Source organism: Pseudophryne corroboree, chromosome 6 (genome assembly GCF_028390025.1).
Source record: "Pseudophryne corroboree isolate aPseCor3 chromosome 6, aPseCor3.hap2, whole genome shotgun sequence".
Classification (NCBI taxonomy): Eukaryota; Metazoa; Chordata; class Amphibia; order Anura; family Myobatrachidae; genus Pseudophryne; species Pseudophryne corroboree.
Genome location: NC_086449.1, coordinates 826,046,280 through 826,068,599, shown reverse-complemented (window position 1 = coordinate 826,068,599; position 22,320 = coordinate 826,046,280). Strand labels below are relative to the sequence as shown.

The window sequence follows — 22,320 nt, the reverse complement described above, 5'->3', positions numbered from 1 at the left end:
TGCACACGGTACATATAGACGTAGCTCAGCGCCGTTATATACGTACAGAATAAGGGACTATACTGAATTGCAGAGTGTACATATAGACGTAGCTCAGCGCCGTTATATACGTACAGAATAAGGGACTATACTGAATTGCACACAGTACATATAGACGTAGCTCAGTGTTATATATGTACAGAATAAGGGACTATACTGAATTGCACACGGTACATATAGACATAGCTCTGCGCCGTTATATACGTACAGAATAAGGGACTATACTGAATTGCACACGGTACATATAGACGTAGCTCAGCGCTGTTATATACGTACAGAATAAGGGACTATACTGAATTGCACACAGTACATATAGACGTAGCTCAGCGTTGTTATATACGTACAGAATAAGGGACTATACTGAATTGCACACAGTACGTATAGCCATAGCTCAGCGCCGTTATATACGTACAGAATAAGGGACTATACTGAATTGCACACAGTACATATAGACGTAGCTCAGTGTTATATATATACAGAATAAGGGACTATACCGAATAGCGCACAGTACATATAGACGTAGCTCAGTGTTATATATGTACAGAATAAGGGACTATACTGAATTGCGCACAGTACATATAGACGTAGCTCAGCGCCGTTGTATACGTAGCTCAGCGCCGTTATATACGTACAGAATAAGAGACTATACTAAATTGCAGATTGTACATATAGACGTAGCTCAGCGCCGTTATATACGTACACAATAAGGGACTATACTGAATTGCACACAGTACATATAGACGTAGCTCAGTGTTATATATGTACAGAATAAGGGACTATACTGAATTGCACACGGTACATATAGACGTAGCTCAGCGCCGTTATATACGTACAGAATAAGGGACTATACTGAATTGCACACAGTACATATAGGCGTAGCTCAGCGCCGTTATATACGTACAGAATAAGGGACTATACTGAATTGCAGAGTGTACATATAGACGTAGCTCAGCGCCGTTATATACGTACAGAATAAGGGACTATACTGAATTGCACACAGTACATATAGACGTAGCTCAGTGTTATATATGTACAGAATAAGGGACTATACTGAATTGCACACGGTACATATAGACGTAGCTCAGCGCCGTTATATACGTACAGAATAAGGGACTATACTGAATTGCAGAGTGTACATATAGACATAGCTCAGCGCCGTTATATACGTACAGAATAAGGGACTATACTGAATTGCACACGGTACATATAGACGTAGCTCAGCGCTGTTATATACGTACAGAATAAGGGACTATACTGAATTGCACACAGTACATATAGACGTAGCTCAGCGTTGTTATATACGTACAGAATAAGGGACTATACTGAATTGCACACAGTACGTATAGCCATAGCTCAGCGCCGTTATATACGTACAGAATAAGGGACTATACTGAATTGCACACAGTACATATAGACGTAGCTCAGCGCCGTTATATACGTACAGAATAAGGGACTATACTGAATTGCACACGGTACATATAGACGTAGCTCAGCGCCGTTATATATGTACAGAATAAGGGACTATACTGAATGGCACACAGTACATATAGCCGTAGCTTAGCGCCGTTATATACGTACAGAATAAGGGTCTATACTGAATGGCACACAGTACATATAGCCGTAGCTCAGCACCGTTATATACGTACAGAATAAGGGACTATACTGAATTGCAGAGTGTACATATAGACGTAGCTCAGCGCCGTTACATATGTACAGAATAAGGGACTATACTGAATTGCACACGGTACATATAGACGTAGCTCAGCGTTGTTATATACGTACAGAATAAGGGACTATACTGAATGGCACACAGTACATATACACGTAGCTCAGCGCCGTTATATATGTACAGAATAAGGGACTATACTGAATGGCACACAGTACATATAGCCGTAGCTCAGCGCCGTTATATATGTACAGAATAAGGGACTATACTGAATGCACACAGTACATATAGACGTAGCTCAGCGCCGTTATATACGTACAGAATAAGGGACTATACTGAATGGCACACAGTACATATAGACGTAGCTCAGCGCCGTTATATATGTACAGAATAAGGGACTATACTGAATTGCACACAGTACATATAGACGTAGCTCAGCACCGTTATATACGTACAGAATAAGGGACTATACTGAATTGCACACAGTACATATAGGCGTAGCTCGGCGCAGTTATATACGTACAGAATAAGGGACTATACTGAATTGCACACAGTACATATAGACGTAGCTCAGCGCCGTTATATACGTACAGAATAAGGAACTATACTGAATTGCAGAGTGTACATATAGACGTAGCTCAGCGCCGTTATATACGTACAGAATAAGGGACTATACTGAATTGCAGAGTGTACATATAGACGTAGCTCAGCACCGTTATATACGTACAGAATAAGGGACTATACTGAATGGCACACAGTACATATACACATAGCTCAGCGCCATTATATATGTACAGAATAAGGGACTATACTGAATGGCACACAGTACATATAGCCGTAGCTCAGCGCCGTTATATATGTACAGAATAAGGGACTATACTGAATTGCACACGGTACATATAGACGTAGCTCAGCGCCGTTATATACGTACAGAATAAGGACTATACTGAATTGCACACAGTACATATAGACGTAGCTCAGCGCCGTTATATACGTACAGATTAAGGAACTATACTGAATTGCAGAGTGTACATATAGACGTAGCTCAGCACCGTTATATACGTACAGAATAAGGGACTATACTGAATGGCACACAGTACATATACACATAGCTCAGCGCCGTTATATATGTACAGAATAAGGGACTATACTGAATGGCACACAGTACATATAGCCGTAGCTCAGCGCCGTTATATACGTACAGAATAAGGGACTATACTGAATTGCAGACAGTACATACAGACGTAGCTCAGCGTTGTTATATACGTACAGAATAAAGGACTATACTGAATTGCACAGAGTACATATAGACGCAGCTCAGCGCCGTTATATACGTACAGAATAAGGGACTATACTGAATGGCACACAGTACATATACACATAGCTCAGCGCCGTTATATATGTACAGAATAAGGGACTATACTGAATTGCACACAGTACATATAGACGTAGCTCAGCGCCGTTATATATGTACAGAATAAGGGACTATACTGAATTGCACACAGTACATATAGACGTAGCTCAGCACCGTTATATACGTACAGAATAAGGGACTATACTGAATTGCACACAGTACATATAGATGTAGCTCAGTGCAGTTATATACGTACAGAATAAGGGACTATACTGAATTGCAGACAGTACATACAGACGTAGCTCAGCGCTGTTATATACGTACAGAATAAGGGACTATACTGAATTGCAGACGGTACATACAGACGTAGCTCAGCGCCATTATATAAGTACAGAATAAAGGACTATACTGAATTGCGCACAGTACATATAGACGTAGCTCAGCGCCGTTATATACGTACACAATAAGGGACTATACTGAATTGCACACAGTACACATAGACGTAGCTCAGTGTTATATATGTACAGAATAGGGACTATACTGAATTGCACACGGTACATATAGACGTAGCTCAGCGCCGTTATATACGTACAGAATAAGGGACTATACTGAATTGCACACAGTACATATAGGCGTAGCTCAGCGCCGTTATATACGTACAGAATAAGGGACTATACTGAATTGCAGAGTGTACATATAGACGTAGCTCAGCGCCGTTATATACGTACAGAATAAGGGACTATACTGAATTGCACACGGTACATATAGACGTAGCTCAGCGCTGTTATATATGTACAGAATAAGGGACTATACTGAATGGCACACAGTACATATAGCCGTAGCTCAGCGCCGTTATATACGTACAGAATAAGGGTCTATACTGAATGGCACACAGTACATATACACATAGCTCAGCGCCGTTATATATGTACAGAATAAGGGACTATACTGAATTGCACACGGTACATATAGACGTAGCTCAGCGTTGTTATATACGTACAGAATAAGGGACTATACTGAATGGCACACAGTACATATAGACGTAGCTCAGCGCCGTTATATACGTACAGAATAAGGGACTATACTGAATGGCACACAGTACATATAGACGTAGCTCAGCACCGTTATATACGTACAGAATAAGGGACTATACTGAATTGCACACAGTACATATAGACGTAGCTCAGCGCCGTTATATATGTACAGAATAAGGGACTATACTGAATTGCACACAGTACATATAGACGTAGCTCAGCACCGTTATATACGTACAGAATAAGGGACTATACTGAATGGCACACAGTACATATAGACGTAGCTCAGCGCCGTTATATATGTACAGAATAAGGGACTATACTGAATTGCACACAGTACATATAGACGTAGCTCAGCACCGTTATATACGTACAGAATAAGGGACTATACTGAATTGCACACAGTACATATAGGCGTAGCTCAGCGCCGTTATATACGTACAGAATAAGGGACTATACTGAATTGCACACAGTACATATAGACGTAGCTCAGCGCCGTTATATACGTACAGAATAAGGGACTATACTGAATTGCAGAGTGTACATATAGACGTAGCTCAGCGCCGTTATATACGTACAGAATAAGGAACTATACTGAATTGCAGAGTGTACATATAGACGTAGCTCAGCACCGTTATATACGTACAGAATAAGGGACTATACTGAATGGCACACAGTACATATACACATAGCTCAGCGCCGTTATATATGTACAGAATAAGGGACTATACTGAATGGCACACAGTACATATAGCCGTAGCTCAGCGCCGTTATATATGTACAGAATAAGGGACTATACTGAATTGCACACAGTACATATAGACGTAGCTCAGCGCCGTTATATATGTACAGAATAAGGGACTATACTGAATGCACACAGTACATATAGACGTAGCTCAGCGCCGTTATATACGTACAGAATAAGGACTATACTGAATTGCACACAGTACATATAGACGTAGCTCAGCGCCGTTATATACGTACAGAATAAGGAACTATACTGAATTGCAGAGTGTACATATAGACGTAGCTCAGCACCGTTATATACGTACAGAATAAGGGACTATACTGAATGGCACACAGTACATATACACATAGCTCAGCGCCGTTATATATGTACAGAATAAGGGACTATACTGAATGGCACACAGTACATATACACATAGCTCAGCGCCGTTATATATGTACAGAATAAGGGACTATACTGAATGGCACACAGTACATATAGCCGTAGCTCAGCGCCGTTATATACGTACAGAATAAGGGACTATACTGAATTGCAGACAGTACATACAGACGTAGCTCAGCGTTGTTATATACGTACAGAATAAAGGACTATACTGAATTGCACACAGTACATATAGACGTAGCTCAGCGCCGTTATATACGTACAGAATAAGGGACTATACTGAATGGCACACAGTACATATACACATAGCTCAGCGCCGTTATATATGTACAGAATAAGGGACTATACTGAATTGCACACAGTACATATAGACGTAGCTCAGCACCGTTATATACGTACAGAATAAGGGACTATACTGAATTGCACACAGTACATATAGACGTAGCTCAGTGCAGTTATATACGTACAGAATAAGGGACTATACTGAATTGCAGACAGTACATACAGACGTAGCTCAGCGCTGTTATATACTTACAGAATAAGGGAATATACTGAATTGTAGACGGTACATATAGACGTAGCTCAGCGTCGTTATATACGTACAGAATAAGGGACTAGACTGAATTGCACCCAGTACATACAGACGTAGCTCAGCGTTGTTATATACGTACAGAATAAGGGACTAGACTGAATTGCACACGGTACATATAGACGTAGGTCAGCGTTTATATATGTACAGAATAAGGGACTATACTGAATTGCACACGGTACATATAGACGTAGGTCAGCGCTGTTATATACGTACAGAATAAGGGACTATACTGAATTGCACACGGTATATATAGACGTAGCTCAGCGCTGTTATATACGTACAGAATAAGGGACTATACTGAATTGCACACGGTACATATAGACGTAGCTCAGCGTTGTTATATATGTACAGAGAAAGGGACTATACTGAATTGCACACGATACATATAGACGTAGGTCAGCGTTGTTATATATGTACAGAGAAAGGGACTATACTGAATTGCACACGGTACATATAGACGTAGGTCAGCGTTTATATATGTACAGAATAAGGGACTATACTGAATTGCACACGGTACATATAGACGTAGGTCAGCGCTGTTATATACGTACAGAATAAGGGACTATACTGAATTGCACACGGTACATATAGACGTAGCTCAGCGCTGTTATATACGTACAGAATAAGGGACTATACTGAATTGCACACGGTACATATAGACGTATCTCAGCGCTGTTATATACGTACAGAATAAGGGACTATACTGAATTGCACACGGTACATATAGATGTAGCTCAGCACTGTTATATGCGTACAGAATAAGGGACTATACTGAATTGCACACGGTACATATAGACGTAGGTCAGCGTTGTTATATATGTGCAGAGAAAGGGACTATACTGAATTGCACACGGTACATATAGACGTAAGTCAGCGCTGTTATATACGTACAGAATAAGGGACTATACTGAATTGCACACGGTACATATAGACGTAGCTCAGCACCGTTATATACGTACAGAATAAGGGACTATACTGAATTGCACACGGTACATATAGACGTAGGTCAGCGTTGTTATATACGTACAGAATAAGGGACTATACTGAATTGCACACAGTACCCATAGACGTAGGTCAGCGTTGTTATATACGTACAGAATAAGGGACTATACTGAATTGCACACGGTACATATAGGCGTAGCTCAGCGTTGTTATATACGTACAGAATAAGGGACTATACTGAATTGCACACGGTACATATAGACGTAAGTCAGCGTTGTTATATACGTACAGAATAAGGGACTATACTGAATTACACACAGTACATATAGACGTAGGTCAGCGTTGTTATATACGTACAGAATAAGGGACTATACTGAATTGCACACGGTACCCATAGACGTAGCTCAGCGTTGTTATATATGTACAGAATAAGGGACTATACTGAATTGCACACGGTACATATAGACGTAGCTCAGCGTTGCTATATACGTACAGAATAAGGGACTATACTGAATTGCACACGGTACATATAGACGTAGCTCAGCGTTGTTATATACGTACAGAATAAGGGACTATACTGAATGGCACACAGTACATATAGACGTAGCTCAGCGCCGTTATATACGTACAGAATAAGGGACTATACTGAATGGCACACAGTACATATAGACGTAGCTCAGCACCGTTATATACGTACAGAATAAGGGACTATACTGAATTGCACACAGTACATATAGACGTAGCTCAGCGCCGTTATATATGTACAGAATAAGGGACTATACTGAATTGCACACAGTACATATAGACGTAGCTCAGCGCCGTTATATACGTACAGAATAAGGGACTATACTGAATGGCACACAGTACATATAGACGTAGCTCAGCGCCGTTATATATGTACAGAATAAGGGACTATACTGAATTGCACACAGTACATATAGACGTAGCTCAGCACCGTTATATACGTACAGAATAAGGGACTATACTGAATTGCACACAGTACATATAGGCGTAGCTCAGCGCCGTTATATACGTACAGAATAAGGGACTATACTGAATTGCACACAGTACATATAGACGTAGCTCAGCGCCGTTATATACGTACAGAATAAGGGACTATACTGAATTGCAGAGTGTACATATAGACGTAGCTCAGCGCCGTTATATACGTACAGAATAAGGAACTATACTGAATTGCAGAGTGTACATATAGACGTAGCTCAGCACCGTTATATACGTACAGAATAAGGGACTATACTGAATGGCACACAGTACATATACACATAGCTCAGCGCCGTTATATATGTACAGAATAAGGGACTATACTGAATGGCACACAGTACATATACACATAGCTCAGCGCCGTTATATATGTACAGAATAAGGGACTATACTGAATGGCACACAGTACATATAGCCGTAGCTCAGCGCCGTTATATATGTACAGAATAAGGGACTATACTGAATTGCACACAGTACATATAGACGTAGCTCAGCGCCGTTATATATGTACAGAATAAGGGACTATACTGAATGCACACAGTACATATAGACGTAGCTCAGCGCCGTTATATACGTACAGAATAAGGACTATACTGAATTGCACACAGTACATATAGACGTAGCTCAGCGCCGTTATATACGTACAGAATAAGGAACTATACTGAATTGCAGAGTGTACATATAGACGTAGCTCAGCACCGTTATATACGTACAGAATAAGGGACTATACTGAATGGCACACAGTACATATACACATAGCTCAGCGCCGTTATATATGTACAGAATAAGGGACTATACTGAATGGCACACAGTACATATACACATAGCTCAGCGCCGTTATATATGTACAGAATAAGGGACTATACTGAATGGCACACAGTACATATAGCCGTAGCTCAGCGCCGTTATATACGTACAGAATAAGGGACTATACTGAATTGCAGACAGTACATACAGACGTAGCTCAGCGTTGTTATATACGTACAGAATAAAGGACTATACTGAATTGCACACAGTACATATAGACGTAGCTCAGCGCCGTTATATACGTACAGAATAAGGGACTATACTGAATGGCACACAGTACATATACACATAGCTCAGCGCCGTTATATATGTACAGAATAAGGGACTATACTGAATTGCACACAGTACATATAGACGTAGCTCAGCACCGTTATATACGTACAGAATAAGGGACTATACTGAATTGCACACAGTACATATAGACGTAGCTCAGTGCAGTTATATACGTACAGAATAAGGGACTATACTGAATTGCAGACAGTACATACAGACGTAGCTCAGCGCTGTTATATACTTACAGAATAAGGGAATATACTGAATTGTAGACGGTACATATAGACGTAGCTCAGCGTCGTTATATACGTACAGAATAAGGGACTAGACTGAATTGCACCCAGTACATACAGACGTAGCTCAGCGTTGTTATATACGTACAGAATAAGGGACTAGACTGAATTGCACACGGTACATATAGACGTAGCTCAGCGTTGTTATATACGTACAGAATAAGGGACTATACTGAATTGCACACGGTATATATAGACGTAGCTCAGCGCTGTTATATACGTACAGAATAAGGGACTATACTGAATTGCACACGGTACATATAGACGTAGCTCAGCGTTGTTATATATGTACAGAGAAAGGGACTATACTGAATTGCACACGGTACATATAGACGTAGCTCAGCGTTGTTATATATGTACAGAGAAAGGGACTATACTGAATTGCACACGGTACATATAGACGTAGGTCAGCGTTTATATATGTACAGAATAAGGGACTATACTGAATTGCACACGGTACATATAGACGTAGGTCAGCGCTGTTATATACGTACAGAATAAGGGACTATACTGAATTGCACACGGTATATATAGACGTAGCTCAGCGCTGTTATATACGTACAGAATAAGGGACTATACTGAATTGCACACGGTACATATAGACGTAGCTCAGCGTTGTTATATATGTACAGAGAAAGGGACTATACTGAATTGCACACGATACATATAGACGTAGGTCAGCGTTGTTATATATGTACAGAGAAAGGGACTATACTGAATTGCACACGGTACATATAGACGTAGGTCAGCGTTTATATATGTACAGAATAAGGGACTATACTGAATTGCACACGGTACATATAGACGTAGGTCAGCGCTGTTATATACGTACAGAATAAGGGACTATACTGAATTGCACACGGTACATATAGACGTAGCTCAGCGCTGTTATATACGTACAGAATAAGGGACTATACTGAATTGCACACGGTACATATAGACGTATCTCAGCGCTGTTATATACGTACAGAATAAGGGACTATACTGAATTGCACACGGTACATATAGATGTAGCTCAGCACTGTTATATGCGTACAGAATAAGGGACTATACTGAATTGCACACGGTACATATAGACGTAGGTCAGCGTTGTTATATATGTGCAGAGAAAGGGACTATACTGAATTGCACACGGTACATATAGACGTAAGTCAGCGCTGTTATATACGTACAGAATAAGGGACTATACTGAATTGCACACGGTACATATAGACGTAGCTCAGCACCGTTATATACGTACAGAATAAGGGACTATACTGAATTGCACACGGTACATATAGACGTAGGTCAGCGTTGTTATATACGTACAGAATAAGGGACTATACTGAATTGCACACAGTACCCATAGACGTAGGTCAGCGTTGTTATATACGTACAGAATAAGGGACTATACTGAATTGCACACGGTACATATAGGCGTAGCTCAGCGTTGTTATATACGTACAGAATAAGGGACTATACTGAATTGCACACGGTACATATAGACGTAAGTCAGCGTTGTTATATACGTACAGAATAAGGGACTATACTGAATTACACACAGTACATATAGACGTAGGTCAGCGTTGTTATATATGTACAGAATAAGGGACTATACTGAATTGCACACGGTACCCATAGACGTAGCTCAGCGTTGTTATATATGTACAGAATAAGGGACTATACTGAATTGCACACGGTACATATAGACGTAGCTCAGCGTTGCTATATACGTACAGAATAAGGGACTATACTGAATTGCACACGGTACATATAGACGTAGCTCAGCGTTGTTATATACGTACAGAATAAGGGACTATACTGAATTACACACGGTACATATAGACGTAGGTCAGCGTTGTTATATACGTACAGAATAAGGGACTATACTGAATTACACACGGTACATATAGACGTAGCTCAGCGCTGTTATATACGTACAGAATAAGGGACTATACTGAATTGCACACGGTACATATAGACGTAGGTCAGCGTTGTTATATATGTACAGAATAAGGGACTATACTGAATTGCACACGGTACATATAGACGTAGCTCAGCGCTGTTATATACGTACAGAATAAGGGACTATACTGAATTGCACACAGTACATATAGACGTAGGTCAGCGTTGTTTATATATGTACAGAATAAGGGACTATACTGAATTGCACACGGTACATATAGACGTAGGTCAGCGTTGTTATATACGTACAGAATAAGGGACTATACTGAATTACACACGGTACATATAGACGTAGGTCAGCGTTGTTATATACGTACAGAATAAGGGACTATACTGAATTGCACACGGTACATATAGACGTAGGTCAGCGCTGTTATATACGTACAGAATAAGGGACTATACTGAATTGCACACGGTACATATAGACGTAGCTCAGCGCTGTTATATACGTACAGAATAAGGGACTATACTGAATTGCACGCGGTACCCATAGACGTAGCTCAGCGTTGTTATATATGTACAGAATAAGGGACTACTGAATTGCACACGGTACATATAGACGTAGCTCAGCGCTGTTATATACGTACAGAATAAGGGACTATACTGAATTGCACACGGTACATATAGACGTAACTAAGCGTTGTTATATACGTACAGAATAAGGGACTATACTGAATTGCACACGGTACATATAGACGTAGCTCAGCGCTGTTATATACGTACAGAATAAGGGACTATACTGAATTGCACACGGTACATATAGACGTAGCTCAGCGTTGTTATATATGTACAGAGAAAGGGACTATACTGAATTGCACACGGTACATATAGACGTAGGTCAGCGTTGTTATATATGTACAGAGAAAGGGACTATACTGAATTGCACACGGTACATATAGACGTAGGTCAGCGTTGTTATATATGTACAGATAAAGGGACTATACTGAATTGCACACGGTACATATAGACGTAGGTCAGCGCTGTTATATACGTACAGAATAAGGGACTATACTGAATTGCACACGGTACATATAGACGTAGGTCAGCGTTTATATATGTACAGAATAAGGGACTATACTGAATTGCACACGGTACATATAGACGTAGCTCAGCGCTGTTATATACGTACAGAATAAGGGACTATACTGAATTGCACACGGTACATATAGATGTAGCTCAGCACCGTTATATGCCTACAGAATAAGGGACTATACTGAATTGCACACGGTACATATAGACGTAGGTCAGCGTTGTTATATATGTGCAGAGAAAGGGACTATACTGAATTGCACACGGTACATATAGACGTAGGTCAGCGCTGTTATATACGTACAGAATAAGGGACTATACTGAATTGCACACGGTACATATAGACGTAGCTCAGCACCGTTATATACGTACAGAATAAGGGACTATACTGAATTGCACACGGTACATATAGACGTAGGTCAGCGTTTATATATGTATAGAATAAGGGACTATACAGAATTGCACACGGTACATATAGACGTAGGTCAGCGTTTATATATGTACAGAATAAGGGACTATACTGAATTGCACACGGTACATATAGACGTAGCTCAGCGCTGTTATATACGTACAGAATAAGGGACTATACTGAATTGCACACGGTACATATAGACGTAGCTCAGCGTTGTTATATACGTACAGAATAAGGGACTATACTGAATTGCACACGGTACATATAGACGTAGCTCAGCGTTGTTCTATACGTACAGAATAAGGGACTATACTGAATTACACACGGTACATATAGACGTAGGTCAGCGTTTATATATGTATAGAATAAGGGACTATACTGAATTACACACAGTACATATAGACGTAGCTCAGCGCTGTTATATATGTACAGAATAAGGGACTATACTGAATTGCACACGGTACATATAGACGTAACTAAGCGTTGTTATATACGTACAGAATAAGGGACTATACTGAATTGCACACGGTACATATAGACGTAGCTCAGCGTTGTTATATACGTACAGAATAAGGGACTATACTGAATTGCACACGGTACATATAGACGTAGTTCAGCGCTGTTATATACGTACAGAATAAGGGACTATACTGAATTGCACACGGTACATATAGACGTAGCTCAGCGCTGTTATATACGTACAGAATAAGGGACTATACTGAATTACACACAGTACATATAGACGTAGGTCAGCGTTGTTATATACGTACAGAATAAGGGACTATACTGAATTGCACACGGTACATATAGACGTAGCTCAGCGTTGTTATATACGTACAGAATAAGGGACTATACTGAATTGCACACGGTACATATAGACGTAGGTCAGCGTTGTTATATACGTACAGAATAAGGGACTATACTGAATTACACACAGTACATATAGACGTAGGTCAGCGTTGTTATATATGTACAGAATAAGGGACTATACTGAATTGCACACGGTACCCATAGACGTAGCTCAGCATTGTTATATATGCACAGAATAAGGGACTATACTGAATTGCACACGGTACATATAGACGTAGGTCAGCGTTGTTATATACGTACAGAATAAGGGACTATACTGAATTGCACACGGTACATATAGACGTAGCTCAGCGTTGTTATATACGTACAGAATAAGGGACTATACTGAATTGCACACGGTACATAGAGACGTAGCTCAGCGCTGTTATATACGTACAGAATAAGGGACTATACTGAATTGCACACGGTACATATAGACGTAGGTCAGCGTTGTTATATACGTACAGAATAAGGGACTATACTGAATTGCACACGGTACATATAGACGTAGCTCAGCGCTGTTATATATGTATAGAATAAGGGACTATACTGAATTGCACACGGTACATATAGACGTAGCTCAGCGTTGTTATATATGTACAGAATAAGGGACTATACTGAATTGCACACGGTACATATAGACGTAGATCAGCGTTGTTATATATGTACAGAGAAAGGGACGATTCTGAATTGTGCGCCGTACATATAGACGTAGCTCAGCGCTGTTATATACAGAGACTACATACTGGTAGACGTACCAGCTCTCAGCCCATGATTAAATGTACATTGGAGCTTTCACTTTGGCGTAAATTTCCCTGAGACGGAGGGAAGCGTGTGTGACACATCTGTGGTGTTTCGCCGCCCCTCCTCATGTGCCGCCATGTTATTGCAGGTGGAGCTGGAGTACCCGCTGCAGCAGGTGGTTGTGTACGATCAGACCACGGCGGAGCTGTCCTCTCTGCCGTCTGACTGTTTCCTGTCTGTGCTGCTCGGGAAGCTGGAGAAGCTGTTCAGCAACGTGCACCTGTTGTCAGGTAACCGTAGTGTCACCCCCCTCACCGAGGACATGTACAGCTCTGGAGGGAGCGGAATTGTAATCCGCTGTATGTAATATTGTATGATGTAAGGAGAATGTCTCCGTATCCTGTAAGCCCTTCTTTCGCTGTCGTAGTAATTCCCTGCTGCGCTGATGTGACGCTGATTCGGTCAAACAGCGGTGCAGAGAAACGACCACGTGACCTGTATTCTATAAAAGTGACATCTTTGGTCCGTGCAGAGTAAGCCAAGCCGCACTCGCGTTTCACTCCGCACCAACAGCAGAGGTGGCGGAACGCAGCGCTGATGTGTTATAGAATATGGGGGATGAGGAGCAAATTTATACTAGGGTAACACTTACATTCTTCCGTTTCCCTAGACCAGGCATGTCCAAACTGCGGCCCTCCAGCTGTTGTGAAACTACATATCCCAGCATGCCCTGACACCGTTTTGCTGTCAGAGAATGCTAAAGCTGTGTCAGGGCATGCTGGGATGTGTAGTTTCTCAACAGCTGGAAGGCCGCAGTTTGGACATGCCTGCCCTGGATGCATCCACTGTTTACACTTATTTTATGGATGTGAAATGCGGTTACACGGGATGTGAATAGAAAGGCTGGGATCTCGCATCTTAGCGCAGAGTGGTTAGCGGCTGACGCGAGAGATCCTGCCATTACCTAAGCCTCCGGTTTCTCACCCCCTGCTGCCGCCGTCTCTACAGATGGCGCTGCCTCCTGCCAACCCAGCACCTGTGTTCCCCATGTACCCTACTGTGCCCACCTAACCGTACACAGCTTCGGCTACTACATGGAGAACACAAACGCTGGCATCGCTCATCCTGCCGGTACTACAACATTAATATTATATATTATAGTCAGGCAACACTTACAGTACGTTCAGACAGAATATTGTGGCACTGTCTAGTGGTCTAGCCCCGGTGCCCGATTCTTCTCCAGGGTACCCGTCCGCCCCCAGATGATATTACCCAGCTTGCAGTGCAGGTTGGGGCTCTCCACCCCCTAATCTACCTGACCATAAGAGGTAGGTTGCTGGTCAGCGAGCCCAGCCCAGGTTATACCAGAGATTGATCTCTCGCTGAGAGCTGCCCCTGCCACTCCTGCTTTATAATGTGTACATATTGCCTTTTATACGACTCGTTACGGTGTAATGGTGCCTGCAGGAGCTGCGGGCATGTACTACCACCATGGTCTCCTCACCCCCCCCCCTTTCTCTCCATTTTACAGGTGGCTTCTTGGAGTTCTCTTCGTGCTTCCCAGGGTTGTGTGAAGGGAAAGCGTCGATCGTTCCCACCTGCATCTCGCAGCCGTGCCTCCCCGTGTCCAGCGCGGGCCCCACCCGCATCCTTCCTCATCTCTACCTGGGCTGCCAGCGGGACGTACTCAACAAGGTGAGGCCTGGCGCTGCCTGCGCAGGGAGGGGCACGTGGGGCAGCAGATTTGTCCGTCTCTTATCAGAGGGAGTATAGGAACAGCTCACGCCAGAGGAGACACCTTCTCTCTTCTGACCAGGGACAACTGCCATAGTGTTGGAACGCTGCAGACGTCTGTGTTGAATCCTCCCCGCACTCCTCTCCTCCCGTCTTACGTTCTCTTGGTGATTTTCTCCTCAGGAGCTGATGCAGCAGAACGAGATTGGATTTGTACTAAACGCCAGCAACACCTGCCCCAAACCCGACTTCATCTGCGACTCCCACTTCCTGCGGGTTCCGGTCAACGACAGTTTCTGTGAGAAGATCCTGCCGTGGTTGGACAAGTCTGTAGACTTCATAGGTGAGGGCAGGAGCGATGTTCTGCGTGTGCGCGCTCTCTCACTCCTCCTCCGCAGGTTGCTATGAGGGCGGGTCATCAGTAACTGAGCAGGCGCAGAGTGACTGACACATTTGCAGACTTGCTTTGGATAAATGCAGAGTGGTGATTGGTGGGGTTATACACAGGGGTGTCACAGCAGCTAGACTGACTGCACACTCGGCTATGTGACCTGTATGAGATCCCGGGAGGAGACCGTCCTATGGCAACTGTCTGTAACCAAGAGGGACGTGTAATACTTTACCAGAGCTGCAGTGGAATGTCAGGGTTACACTGAACAGTGTATTTTACTACCATGGTCCAGGGCTGACAATTTGGGCTTTGTTCTCCTTGAACAGATCTGTGTTACTGTGTTACGTTAATGCATAAACCTTGTATACAGACTTCTGGGACTGGGTATGTGGCTGGGTGAATTACGTAGCATTCATGTCTCCATTCTGACCAGTGTCTGCTTTTGCCACCACACAGAAAAGGCCAAGGCCTCGAATGGGCGCGTCCTGGTCCACTGCCTGGCGGGCATCTCGCGCTCTGCCACCATCGCCATCGCCTATATCATGAAGAGGATGGATATGAACTTAGACGAGGCTTACAGGTAACTCTCCAGCCAGTGCTCTGGTCTGACTACAGGAATAGCAGCCCCTGCAGGCCACCAGCGGTACTGCAGCCAGAAAGGATTGCACTGTATCACCTCTGGAATGAAATTCTGTGCCCCGTAGCTCATTGTTTAGTTGTGCTTTATAGACTGTGCCGTTTTCTGAGCCTAGAATGGCTGACGGTAATAAAAGTAGCTAAGAATGTGAGGATGATTCTGGCGCATCGGCCACGGATGTTCCCTACGGTTGCAGCAGCCTGGTCACCTATGCTAATGAGAGTATCCGCTTGTATATTCTAATTATCTGCCTGCCCTCGTGAGGGATGCCAGGCTACCCTCTTGTCATTAGTATCAGAACTTACATCCACCCTACGCTGGACTCAAGAGATCGGTCAGCAAAAGGCGCCCACCTCCATCCGCACACTGCAAGCGCAGAAGCCTGTGCACACTCCCGCCAGACCGGTCTGCCTCGTGCGCTCGCATTGAAGTTATCGCTAATTTAACGCAAAGAACCATCTAGACTAGAGACAGATCAATCCATCCGCACTTTTTATCTCCTACATTGCGCAGTCTGCGGTTGCTTTCTGTGGCGCTTGCGCAGTTTGCATATATCCGCAATAGCGTCCCCAGTTGGACTCCGATTATATACGAGTCCGTGTATGCAGCGGTAACGCGCTTAACTCCCACCATTGTATGGAAAGTTTTACATACATACTCCTTAGTTTTGTATTTTTTATATTTCTACTTTTAAACTTGTACGATCTCTCTATCCACATCCCCTGTGTGCAACGCTCTGTAACCTTTTATTGTGTCTGGTCCCCAGATTTGTCAAGGAGAAAAGACCGACCATCTCTCCAAACTTTAACTTCCTGGGCCAGCTTCTGGACTTTGAGAAGAAGATCAAAACTCAGACGGGTCAGACGGCGCCTGGCTGCAAACTGAAGCTACAACTGGACCTGGGCAGCTGCGAGCATGGGGCTGTCCCAACCTCAGCGGAGGTCCCTCCACCGCCAAGTCCGCTGCACGTTCACCCTACCTCATCAGAGCCGCAGAGAACACAGGCCTCGTGCGCCGAGGAGGTTCCGCTTCTGCAAGGCCTCAATGGACTGCATGTGTCTCACAGGGAGGCGGTGGAGGACAGTAAGAAGATTAAGCGTTCCTTCTCTCTGAACATCAAATCGGTGTCTTATTGCAGCCTGTCGAGCACGGCACCTCTCGCCTCCACTTCAGAGGACAGTACGGAGTTCTACAAAACCACAGCATCCCTGGAGGGCGGTAGCAAGATGTGTCAGTTCTCACCGGTGGAGGAGGTTTCGGAGCAGACCCCAGAGTCCAGTCCTGACCGGGAAGAGGCCACCAGGGAGAAACCCGCTGGATGTTGGCAAGCGGAAAACAAACTTCGACAGCAGCAACAGACGACGGCGCGGAGCAGCATCCTGTCCCAGAGGTCCCTGGCGGCTCCCCTTTTCCGAAGTGGCAGCATGGAGGACAACCGCAAAAGCAACTTTCTGTTTGGACTGTCCAGCAGCCAACAGCACTTGTCCAAGCCAGCTCTGGGCCTAAAAGACTGGCATTCAGACATTTTGGCAACTCAGGCATCCTCATTGGCCGGCAGCTGGTATTTCACCTCCGATGCCCCGGCCCACTTCTACTCCGCCTCAGCGTTGTACGGAGGGGGGACCTTCACCGCTTATAGCAGCGGTCAGCTGCCCACGGATCCCTCTTGCGCAGTGCGCAGGAGGCAGAAGCCAAGCACCCGCGGGGACTCTAGGCGCAGTTGGCACGAGGAAAGTCCCTTCGAGAAGCAATTCAAACGCCGCAGCTGCCAAATGGAGTTTGGAGATGGACTAGTGGACAGCCGGTCCCGGGAAGAACTGGGCAAAGTGGGTAACCAGACTAACTTCTCCGGCAGTATGGAAATTATTGAGGTCTCCTGAGATGGCGTTATGGGCGGAGCCAGCAAGCTGAGCTTCTTGGTTTATATAATTATATTTTTTTGCTCTGCATTTTGTTCCCTGTAAATCTGAATCAAGATTTTTGCAGAATATTGTGTTGGGTTTAAGCTCGCTGGGCAGGAAGCTACACTTAGTGGAATGGAGCACCCGGTCCGTGGTTATGTTTTGTGCATCAATGCGCAGCTTCCTCTGCAGGGAGAGCCCAGTGTCGCCCCCTGGTGTAGACACAAAGCATTGAAATTCTGCTGTACAGCTGGAGGATATCTGTATGTCCAAGAGTCTTTTAATGAGCGCTTGGGGAAAGGATTGGCGCTTAGTTATTGCCGGAGCAGCTGACAGCACATGAAATTACTTAGGGGAACAGCACTGCGCCTTCTTGCAAACGTTATTAGTAATTTCCGGGGATAAACACAATCAGATAGTTATGATCGGCTTATATTATAGCGGTAATTTTTCCATTTACTAATCACAGTGATCTTTGTCCAAATGGACAACCAAATAATTTATTGGTGGTAGAATTTGCAATCTATAATAATTTTTATATTGGGGGTGATTCCATGCATTCAAATATTGGATTTTGATTGTTAAAAATCTAAATATGCAACTTAATATATTTTTGGGAAAAAAATGAGCTAGAGATGGAATTTTACACTTGATATCAGGACACCCTATTAATGATCTAGTGAACTTCAGTCCCATCATCCACGAACAACTAAAAACTGGGTCCCAAAACGTAAATGTAATAGAGCCATATATGATTGTGGTGCAGAGATTTGGGTTTTGTTGATTATTTAGTTAATAAAGCTTAGGCAGTAATTATATACAAGGAGAACCCCCTTCCCAATCATAGATGGTGGTCTTCTCTCAGTAGCAAAAGACTGTTACCGATTCACAGGATGGAGAAGAGAGGGGTCCAGGGGGGATAAAAAAAAATCAGTGCATGGACTTTAGACCTATTTTTGTGCTATTTGGCCCGTCCACGTCTTGGGGTTTCAGTGTGAAGGTTTTTATTTCTTGATTAATCTAGAAATGCTCTAGTTTCTTTTATAAGCTAGTCTTGACTTCCCGTGCCTTACTTGCAGCACTCTCTGGAACTGCTCTTTTACATCCAGAAATGGATTTTAGAAAGTGTCGCAATCCCTGGTTATTCCTTCCGGTCAGATGACGCTGGTGTCACATTTCAGTTGTGTATAAGGCGGTGTGTACTAAAAGACTATTCACACATTGCAGAGGCAGCCATATTGTGGGCTGAACCACTGCACATGGGAACTAGTGATATCACCGGTTCCAAGTGTAGAATGGCGCAGCGGCTTTCCGTGCGGTGTAGTCCAGTGATTGCGCTTGAAATAATGGGTGTATGGGTGTGTTATGTTTGGTACCACAATATATCTTTCTGTTGGTGCCGATGAATGTAAGATTGCCTGTTTCATCTCTGCGAGTTCCGGGTGGAAGAGGCTGTCCTAGCGTACTATGGGGATGAGATCTTCTGTGGATACAGGGAGACGTCATTGCATCGTTGGCACTCCCAGAGCCGATGGGCGCAGAGAGGCTTGTGTATGCGGATAGGTGGAAGCTGACGCATCGTACGCTACCGCCAGAGTATGTTGGCACTGTCCGGAGGGGCAAAAGAATAACAGACTTGCGTCCGACTTTAAATGAGCCCATGTATGTAATAATTTATATTATACTTGCACGCTTACATTAATGACATCACGTCAAAATTATAAGGGCAGGGGCAGAAGTCTTTGTGGGGGGTGGCCTCTGTTACCCCATCCCAGCTCCTGAATTATCACCTGAGATCCAATAATGGTTTCAGGTTGAGCTGATTGACGAATGCTTTTTGTCTTGAGGGTGAATGTTTATCATAGCACAGGTCCTGGGGGCTCCAGCCTCTACAATAAGCCCACATGCCACAGCGTAGAAGAACTCTGGGATGCGGTAGTGAATCTAAGATTTGGGATGTCCACTTAACTCAAAAAGTGCCTTAGAAGGGATCTTCATACTATAGGTGATTAGGCCTAATTAGCCCTATCTTCTCCTGACCGGATAGAGATGTGGCCACAGGTCCAGGCCCCAGCATTTTTAGCTATGTCTTCATTCGACCTGTGGCGGACAACCCAACAGAAGGGAAACAGAATGCAGGTGTTGGTGGGGTTTTTGGTTATGGAACCAATAGTTGGGATGGGTAGGGGAGGGGGTAACAACAACTTATCACATTCATTACTGGCTCATGACATCATACGGATTCTCTGAGTAGAGCACATGTAACCTTTCCATTACCCAAGAGCCAGTGACATCACTGAGAGTGCAGCCTATCCAGTCACTAGTAATCAGTGACATCACTGAGAGTGCAGCCTATCCAGTCACTAGCAGCCAGTGACATCACTGAGAGTGCAGCCTATCCAGTCACAAGAAGCCAGTGACATCACTGAGAGTGCAGCCTATCCGGTCACTAGGAGCCAGTGACATCACTGAGAGTGCAGCCTATCCAGTCACTAGGAGCCAGTGACATCACTGAGAGCGCAGCCTATCCGGTCACTAGGAGCCAGTGACATCACTGAGTCACTGCATGACATTGTCCTGATTCCTTATGCTGCATTGCCATGAGTAATACTTCAAGGGCCTTTCAAAAATAACCCAACGCCAGAAGTTCCCCTTGTAAATCACAGCTGACCGTACCCAAGCGCGTAAACTTTATATGTTAAGATACTGAAGGATCCGATTGGGTGGAGCTACCAAACAGAGGCTTTAGACTACATCATTTTGTAGGTGTATGAATAAGTACCACTAGTAAGTACCTATGGGGGAGAGCCCCTCAGTCTGATAATGCAGAAGTCTCCATAGGCGGAGTAATGCCAGGACCGCACGCCATTCCTTGCAGCTGCCCAAGATATACATACAGAACCACTGTCACCAACATCGCTTATACTGCAAACAGCAATGCTCGATAACCGGTACATGTAGCAGATCCAGTCTGATTGTGGGGCCGTGCGGAAGACACCGTGTGTGATGCGTGTATGGAGGTTTATCTGCACATTCTCACAGGGGAATCCGTGTTCCCTTCAGGGACTTAAATGTGAGATGTCTTGTCCACGTTCAATCTGTTTTCTTGTTCAGCCCATAATACTGCAAAAGTGAGAAATGAATGAGGTGTTAAGTCGCCGGTCTCCAGAGAAACGCGTCTATCTTTCTGTGTCGTTTGTCTGATTATATCTTGAGTTGGGATTTTGAGCCTTAATTTGGAAAATATCTTGAACCAAACATTAAAAAGTATAATTTTACAGAGTCTGGCGGTTATTTATTAATGTGACGTACATGGTGGTGAAATAGAACCTGAGGCTGTGGGTACAGTGGAGGTTTATATCCAGCTGCTGGTCTCATTAGGGCGCATGTTCCTGGAGAACAGACATCCGTCCCTAAGCTCTACCTTCTGCTGCTCACAAGGCGCACGGCCACTGGTAGGATACAGGGGGTCATTCTGACCCGATCGCACGCTGCAATCATGTCAGAACTGCGCCGGCGCATGCAAGATGCGTCCCCCCGCATGTCAG

The 22,320-nt window shown here is 43.7% G+C and overlaps 1 protein-coding gene across 1 annotated transcript in view; it reads left to right on the top strand.

Annotated features, from left to right (window-relative positions):
• The window catches only part of DUSP16 (dual specificity phosphatase 16), a 49,079-nt gene extending 27,029 nt beyond the window's left edge, over positions 1–22,050 (top strand). The window contains exons 3-7 of the mRNA XM_063929271.1: positions 14,258–14,399; positions 15,641–15,804; positions 16,027–16,186; positions 16,691–16,814; positions 17,638–22,050. Coding sequence (XP_063785341.1) covers positions 14,258–14,399; positions 15,641–15,804; positions 16,027–16,186; positions 16,691–16,814; positions 17,638–18,751 — 1,704 coding nt within the window. The 3' untranslated portion in view covers positions 18,752–22,050. The remainder of the gene's footprint in view (positions 1–14,257; positions 14,400–15,640; positions 15,805–16,026; positions 16,187–16,690; positions 16,815–17,637) is intronic.
• Positions 22,051–22,320: the final 270 nt, after the last annotated feature.